The 9231-nt window shown below is 36.2% G+C and overlaps 1 protein-coding gene across 1 annotated transcript in view; it reads right to left on the reverse strand.

Moving 5' to 3' along the window:
• The window catches only part of LOC106460527 (histone-lysine N-methyltransferase NSD2-like), a 157644-nt gene that overhangs the window by 42737 nt on the left and 105676 nt on the right, over nucleotides 1–9231 (reverse strand). Inside the window, 2 exon segments of the mRNA XM_022387273.1 lie at nucleotides 730–886; nucleotides 1520–1699. Coding sequence (XP_022242981.1) covers nucleotides 730–886; nucleotides 1520–1699 — 337 coding nt within the window.

Genomic DNA, 9231 nt, shown 5'->3' on the forward strand with positions numbered 1-9231 from the left:
GGTGTATAGTTGTATGATTACAATGGAGGCTTACAATGTTTCAGCTGTAAGGCATGTTTCTGTTGCTATTATTACCAAAAACTAATATCATATAACTTAAACTTAAGGGACATAATAAAAAAAAAACTCATGAAATGGGATGGGAATTGAAAGAAGCAGGATGAGTCAGTAAGTTAAATAAAAAAAGCTAAATGTATACTATATGCATAATGAACAAGTCAGGCGAAGATCTTAGTGTGGTATCCCAAAGTACTATGATTACCTTCATCAATGACTATTACAAATAATACATACAAGTTGGAGAACCCACAAACCATACAAATTTATACACATATCTGTATCTAACCTTGAAATAAGTTCAATCAACACCAAGGAATAAACACAGATATAGTCACACAAGCTTCTGTGTGATAGCCATTGTAGTATGTATCCTTTACTAAATGAAAAGGATGATGTTTACAATCTTTGGACATTCAGTTGACAAGGTTCTCATTAATTACATGCAGAACTCTACACAAACATTTAGAAAAATTACCTGAGAATACCTTACTATATAGAAAGTGACACTAGCAGTTATTACAGCTGTGATATCAGCATATTAAGGGTCACAATATTTATCAGATATTATGAACATTTGCTGTTGATTTATACCATTATTTATTAATTCTATATTTTCTATATTGAAGTTCACAAAAAATAATTACTAATGTAAATTTGTTATACAGATACCTGTAAGGTCCTAACTTCACCCATACAATATCTCCATAATGTGGATGTTTTCTCATTTTGCAGTCTTCACAGAAATAACTGCCTTCAGGTGCCTCAACATCCAGACATTCTGCATGGAAAGCAGCAGGACACGACTCACAGCAAATCAAACTTCCCCCTAATCAAACAATATTAATAATGGTGATATCTGGAAAAACATGCAGACAGTGAGCAAAGAAAAACTAACAAAGCTACACTTAAGAATAAAATAAAAATTTATAAAATGTGAATACACACTAAAAATCTATACTTGCTGATACAAGCAAAAGAAAAAATTTTAATGATAATTTATAATTGTTCAGTTCATGTTAATATCTGTACATTTTAAACCAACTTGAAACTAATTACATTTTCCAACATATATCTGATGTTCTTTCCTGAAAATCCCTTTAATGAAACTGTGTTACCCCTCTCTCCCTAGTGTCTCTAACAACAAGCATCAAGCCAAGATTCAGATATATGGCTCAGAAAGTGAGCTTGTTAAAAACTATATTACTTAGCTAATTGTTCACTAATACATAAACATACAAATATATTTTTACCTGAATACAATGTAATTACACACAATCAAATTTCATCTTACAGGTGACACACCATCTTGTAAATATAGAACATTTTCTAATGTTTAAATTTTATGTTTTTATCCTATCAGTTCTGTAAAAAGAAATCATTTTGAAGTATGCAAGATACTAAATTCCACATGTTTTTGGAAAAATTAAATTACAATTTATACTGACAAAAATATACATACCTATAGAACAAATGAAGCACCAGCTGACATTGACATGTGTTTGGTACTGCCTTCCTTTTTTAGGACAGAAATGATTTGCACAAATCATATGTGTTGGATTAAGGATAACTGATCCAGCAGCAATACAGCTTTCACCCATGTGATAAGCTGTTGGACACCTGATGCACCGAATGTATCGTGCTATAAAAATCAGATCACACAAAATGAACTGTCATTTTTCAATAACACCCAAGTTTTAGATTTATATAATCTAAATGATATAGAAAAGAAGATACTAAAGACAAAAAAAAATAATACAAGTTACAAAAGTAGTCATGTATTCATAAATATATATATTTTTTTTAATGTTGTTATGTCCAATTTAAATTTTTTGACATTAAAAAATATATCTGTGCATATATTTTGTGTTTATTTTTTCATAGGAGTTTTTTACAAATTATTTCAACAGCTATGCACACAAATTCCCATGAAAAAATAAACAAAATATACACACAGACTTTTTAATGTCCAAAAAGTTAAACTGGGCATATCAACTTAAGTAAAAAGACGTTATCTAATATTTTTTACACATAAGAGCCTCATTTAAATTGGCTCCAAATTAAGTACCAAATTATTAGAATATTATCTAGTTAATTATCAGATCTTGAAATTAAGCTTTAGTGAGTTAATACATGTGATAAACAATGAAAACTGGTTGTCCCAGGTTTTTAAATTCAAGTTTAAGATTTTTATTTAGATGTTTTATTATTTCTATCATTGAAGTATCTGATAAGTTTGGATTGCTTTATATATTAATGCAAAGCTACACAAGGATAACTGTCCCTAGTCCTGAACTGAAAAACATGAGACAGAGCAGCTAGTCAACATCACTCACCACTAACTCTTGGGCTAATCTAATCGAATAATGGGGTTTGACCATCACTCTTATAACACACTTATAGCCCCAAAATGCAAAGTTTTTTTTTCTTTTGTAGCAACACAACTCTAACCATATATACTTGAATCCACACTCCACCACATCTGATAAAGAGATAGGGGAAAAATCAGCAGCAGCACCCATGCTTGGAAATCTGATGATTAGATTGTAAGGAACCAATTATATTACAGGGCTATAAAATACCTATGAAACTGAGAATCAAGGAGTTGAAAAAAAGGACTGGATGTCAGTGTCAACATAGACTAAGGAATCAGTGATATCCATATGTTATGGTTTAACACACTTTAATGTTAATAATGGCTGGAGACAGCTTGAATGGGTAATGGAGAAAAACTTTAATATAAGTTTAACATAACAGCAAATGTACAACGTTTCAACAAGGTTTTGTCATCATCAGGTACCAAGCCGTCTCCAGCCATTATTAGACTCAAAGTGGGTTCCTCGTCATCAAATTTGAACACTTTAATGTTATTTGTCAGCTTTTACTATTCTCTGCATTACTATTTAAATACTTGGTTATAAACAATAGTATACTCGAGTTGTGTTCCATTTTTGCTAATTCTGAGTTACTGATTGATCTACTGTAACAAAATTAAGTTTTATCAGAATTATATTATTTCATAGTTTTCCACTATTTCCACTGAAATTATTGCTTCTGTAAAAATCATTGCTTTGATGATTTATGAAGTTTAGTGACTTTCCCAGTGATGGCTTTAGGAATGGGAAGAAAGCAAGTATGTCTCTGAAAACCCACAACACAGGTGTATAACACAAATATGCCATGGAAGCTTGGGCTGAAATAAAGATTTAAAAAACCAAAAAATGGGTCTAAGGTACAAAAGTTAGCATTTTCCTAAACTGAAAATGTATTTCCAATAATACTTATCTCCGCTCACACTTATAGCTATTACTTGACTGCCAGGGTTTCTTCCTTTGCTCATCTAAGCATTGATTTATTCTTGCTTGCTCCCTTCTTTTATACCCCACTTATTAATTGCCCTGGTGATATTTGTCTCATAACACTCTCACCTACATCAATGTACCCTCTATCCTGGTACTGTATATAAGCTCCTCATTCAGATAATTTTATCGCCTTTTCTTGACAAAGTGTTTAGACATGGGCTTCTCTAAAGAAGTACTGTGACAATTAATGTCCTTGGTTGTGATTTTTGCATCACCTAGTTGATTTCTGTACAAATTATAATTGATCATTCTATTTAAAAAAAAACTTTTCTTTATGCAACACACGATTTTTAGGCATGAATTCCAAGGTTACTGTTTCAAGCACAGGGGATAATGTAATTATTTTTTTGAGACTGACTCCATTCCAGTCACTAACAACACAAAGTGTCAGCGGTGGTAAGTATTATTGGAAATACATTTTCAATTTATGAAAATGTTAACTTTTAAAACATACTTACCCTCCACTGACACTTTAGCTATAATCTCACATTAAGAAGGTGGAGGGGCCAGTGAGGGCATTGTCCATACAGAAAGCATCTGTATAGAACAGAGGTGTACCAAGATAACAGTGTTACCCAAGTGGGGAAACTGCACTACATCCAGAACAGGTATGCTCTTTACCCAGAACTTCATATTGGTACCAAGGGTGGAATAGTACATGAGTAATTATTATAGGCTAGCCCCAACAAGATAACTGAGGTTCCACAACTCGGGGTTGGAATTAAGGGGTCATGATCCCTATATCCCACGTTGATGGCTTGGGCAATTTGGACCACAATGGGATATATAGATAAACTTTTTATTTGATTCCAACCTGTAACCATAGAGTGATGTGTTCTGAACCACTGTAATTACAATTAGAAAGTAAGCAACTCCGAAGTGTACAAACTTTTTCTTCCACCTGAACAAGTCCGAAAGGCACCACCCCAGGCTTGAAATGATGGTATCATACACGTCTTACTCAACCAAAGGAACAGAACTCATCCAGTCTGGAATTATGAACATTCATCCTCACTCTCCAACTCAGAGGGCAAGGAGCATTCCACTTACCCCCAGAATTATGGAGAGGATATAGAACACTGTGTTCAACCAAGGACCTAGGATGGGATCACTCTCATTTGGAGTTATGAGAAGATAGTGGACCTCCATCAATGAACAATATATAACCTGACACTGTTCATAAGAAGGGCCAAGCACACCCCATCTGGATAGCATAGGATCAAATCTGAACCGGTATAATGAGTAGGCTCCCGCGTAGGCCAGTGCCACTCCTACCAACATCTGGGAAATAAATCTAGGGACCTGAGCAGAAGGGCCCCCCAGCTTTGCCCTCTTCTCCAAGAGTGGAGGAACACACTCAAACACTCTGGAGGAAAAGCTTCTGTCCACCACCCCAGCAACTGGCAACTGGGTGAGGTAAGGACTCCCTGGCTTCATGAGTAGTATCAGGGAGAGGTAACGCGAGTTGGGGAGCCCCGAGGAACAGTGCTCTGGAAATAGTGCAAAGGTGAACCAAGTTCCATAAATTTTTAAAAGCAAACCGACCCCAATTTTAAAATAATAAATATAGAATGTATTGATTTTAACACTGTATATTTATTATTTTAACATTGTACACAAGTGCCGATATAAATATATATACATATATATATCACAACCCCGATTTATTCAATCTGATGATCAGCAGGGACAGGCAGAATCTCCCTTAGCTTTACTCATGATAGTACACGAGTAGCAGTCCATGATAATATGGTAATACCATCTGATAATGCACCTAGATAGTATTATGAAACACCTCATTTCTACAGAGCCTGTTGCAACCAGAATTGATAAGAGCACACCTGTCTGGGCAACACTTGCCACAGAGTGGGATCTGGTAAAAGCATGATGTAAGAGACCCAGAAAAAGAAATACAAGATTACTCCCTCCTCCATATAATCTAGCAGTTGTTGTTAAAACGAGCATGGGGGTAGTGTAAAACTCCCAGAAAAAAAAAAAAGCCAGATCATATAAAGAAGTCCACATACAGGCTCATAAAATGTCCCCTGGTGAATCAAAGAAATGGGCAGTGAAAGACAGAAATGTGCTGAAGTTGATGAAATGTAACTCTCAGAAGATTCCTCACCTGTAAAATCCATAGTATGCAACCTAAATATTTGCAAAACCACATCCAAGGAAGTGGGGATAAACCTTTCGAAACCAAAGTATCCCAAAGAATACAGAGACGAGAACTAACACCATGAAAGAAGTTAGAGTGAGCCACATAACACCTCTGGGCCTCACAGGGCAAAACAAATGATCAGCATATGATCGATTGTAGAGGTGAGAAATATGTGGCAAAAGAATTGTGGAGAGGGATGTATCCCCTTCCCTGGTGGCCAGAAACTTAGAAAGAAAGGACCTATCAGGGTATAAAAAACCTAAAGGGAAAGATAAAGAGTCCTACACATAAGTCAACAATTCCAGTTGATGACATTAGCGTGTCAGTAACAACAAAATACCCATGAAGGAAGAGATGATACATGGTACATGAGGCTAAAGGCTCGAAAGGTTGTCGAGACAAGGCATGTAGTACCACCTTAATATTTTGATTAATTAATGGAAAAGGCCATCTAGGAAGAAGGCTGGATAGCACTGGGGAGTCTAAAACCATCAGATGTTTAGGATAACTAAAAAGAGATGAAAAAGTTGTCTGACTTAACAGGAGACGAAGCTACACCCAAGTAAAAAACAGGTCAAAACAAGATATGGTGAACACGTTTGGTAAAGTGGGTATAAACTTATTGTCAGGCACATCCCAGACAACTGTAGATGTTAAACCCCAATGAGCTGGAAAGAGTCTTGGTGTAAAAGGTTGGGTTGAGGATGCCTCAATAAAGATAAACAAAAAGGAAAATACAGAGGTGGAATTGCATGAAGAAACTGTAGAAGAGGAAATCATGGCTAGGCCAGCCAATCTAGATGATCAACATCTTGCAAGGACAGGATCGAAATATAGCCAGAACTCAGAGTAACAGAGGAAGTGAGGTAAAGTCATAAATGTGCAATCCCATCCAAGCAGGACCAATTACATCTACTGCCCAAGCCTGAAGATGAGGTAGTGGAGAATCCAAAGCTTGTAGTTGAGTAGTGATAAGTGGCCAAAAGCTAACAAAGGTGGCCCAAAATGAAAACAAAGCTATCAGAAAACCACACAATGGAGAATCCATTGATTCAGGAGAAAGAGAGAACTGAGACTGACAATCTGCTATAAAATCCATCACTCCAGGAAAATGGCAAGCCAGGAGGCTGACATGATTGGAATAGGCCCCATAGAGAAAGAACCAAATTTAAGAGACCATTGGAATTGATGAAACATCTCATTAGGATATTCCCCTGCGAAAGATCTAGACTTTGCACAATTGCCTGTTGGACAGCAAGAAGTCCTAAATTATTAATGTAGAATGAAGATTCGTCCTCCATTCATATGAAGCAACTGGAAATTTTTGAGGAAATTTCATCAATTGCTTCAATAGTTATGAATAATTAAAAGTACTTTGGATATACTTAAAATAAAAAGCTTTAAGATTTTCAAAACGAGTAAACAAGTTAAGAAAGATATAAAAAGAAAAGGGGACAAGGAGACACCTGTGTTGAGAAATAAGCCTTGAGAAATGAGTAAACAAGAATGAGGTTAGACCTTCAGCAGGAAATAGCACAGCATGTGCACAAGCTTGAGAGGCGAGCCTGGGAGATTAGTGACCCAGGGTCAATAGCAGAGTTAGTCAACAGCCTCATTAGTCACAGCTATTGCATCATAACCGGGAAATGAACGCCAACGTATGTGACAATTTAAGGGAATGTTGGCCTCGTTTCCTTAGCACTGTAGAAGCTACAGAAAAGTTTATATTCTATGAATCATCTCGGGGCTTTGATGCAGTATTAGTTACAGTACATGGGTGTAGCAGCACACGTAAATAGGTGACCAGCTAACACCAATTAACTATGACCAATAACTTGAGGGTTTTGGTTTAGTTTCTGAATTAGCCCGGGAATCGCCTTGAAGCATCCAATAGAAGCACAGCACTACTTGTGGGTGATGCTGTGTCCTATTTGGAACCTCGCCAGGATACCGAGAAATTTTGCTTTAAAAACCCATGTCAGGAGCTGCAAAATCAGCTCTCTAGCCATCAAGAAACTCTCCACTAGTTTCCTGGCAGTTATTAGAACGAAATCATGCAACTGAGATCTTCTAATGGAGCTACTGCTTCAAAGGTTCCAACTCTACAGTAAGTATCTCTCTCTCTTGATCAGTCACTGCAAGAAGTATTAAAGTTTTACTATTAATATTTAAAGATTTGTATGTTGATGTTCATAACAAGAAATTGTTGTTAAAAGTTAATAAAGATTACTTTGAGTATCTACTGTTGGTTGGAGACTCATATTCTTTAGTCTAACTGTAAATCCCTCAAGTTAGCGACTTGTGGCTCCACTCGTCACGACAAAATCCTCCAACAAATAAATTTGGTGTAAAGGTTGGTTTTAATTGAAACTCCAACAATTAAGCTCACCCGAGCACTAACCTTTTACACATATACTCTAGAATTCCTGACCTTAAAGATACACACCACATCCCCCAAGTGAAGTATCTGTGAAGAAAAAATAAGGACAGAGGAACAGTATACATTTATACACCCACACACATATATATATATATATATATATATATATATATACACACACACACACACACACACACATACTAGCAGGTAGACAAAGTTCTTTCACCAAAGTATCTCTACAGAAGGAACAGAAGCAGGCAATCTGGCCAAGGTAAAAGTCAGTAGGAGACCCCATTCTTTGCAAATTAATGTGGAGATCATTGAGAGGCTGCCAACAATTTGTGAGAGAAGAAACATCACAGAGAAAGAGTAGAGGAGCAAACAAATACAAAAATAAATGTGAGGTTAAAGTGATCACATGAACCAACCTGGAACCCCATATATCCAAAATTAAATAATTTTAATCCATGGAAGTGAGAAAAGAAATCTCCCTGAAGGTGGAAGGCCAAAGCATGCAAACAGACAAATGAGGGTACAAGGTATATCTATCCCATTACATAATAAAATAGTAAATCTTTCATCATGAACCAAGATTATCATGCAAAAAAGGAAAACTAAATATTCCCCTCCCGAGCATTCCACCATCAAGGGAGGAGTAGACTTAAAGATTATAGAGAAAAGCCCCAAAAGCTCAAAACCCAAATGATTAATTGAATAAAAGGAGTAGGAGGTGGTTAATCCAAATTGTACTCGTGAAAAGCCAACTTAGTAAAGAAAAAGATTAACAAAAAAAGGCAACTTCAGAGGCCCCAGGAAGAAAAACACCTCCAGGCCAAATATATGTTTCCATATGTCAATGGGTCAAAACACGGACAGCCTCAACTGAGAGTGACCCCCTCTCCTGAGCGTAGAGAGAGACGCTAGATAACAAAGGAGAAATAGGGGAGGTTGGATGAACCACCATGCTGACAATGGTAATATGGGAATTTATACCTGCAAACATCAAGTCGAGTTTTGTTTTTTTCATGGAAATTATAATTATATAGAAATCCACAAGGTAACGTGAAAATCCTAATCCATAAAGAAACAAACCACAACACTTCATCAGACAAAACCATGACCAAAGCTTTGTCGAGAAAAAGTGATTAAATTATCTAAGTGAGGTGCTCATATACAGTGTCAGGATAGAGGGTGCATTGATGCATGTGGAGGAATTTGCAAATTAGATATTACCAAAGGCATTTAAATGAAGTATAAAGGACTGGAGCATG

Source organism: Limulus polyphemus, unplaced genomic scaffold, assembly GCF_000517525.1.
Source record: "Limulus polyphemus unplaced genomic scaffold, Limulus_polyphemus-2.1.2 Scaffold787, whole genome shotgun sequence".
NCBI classification, from domain to species: Eukaryota; Metazoa; Arthropoda; class Merostomata; order Xiphosura; family Limulidae; genus Limulus; species Limulus polyphemus.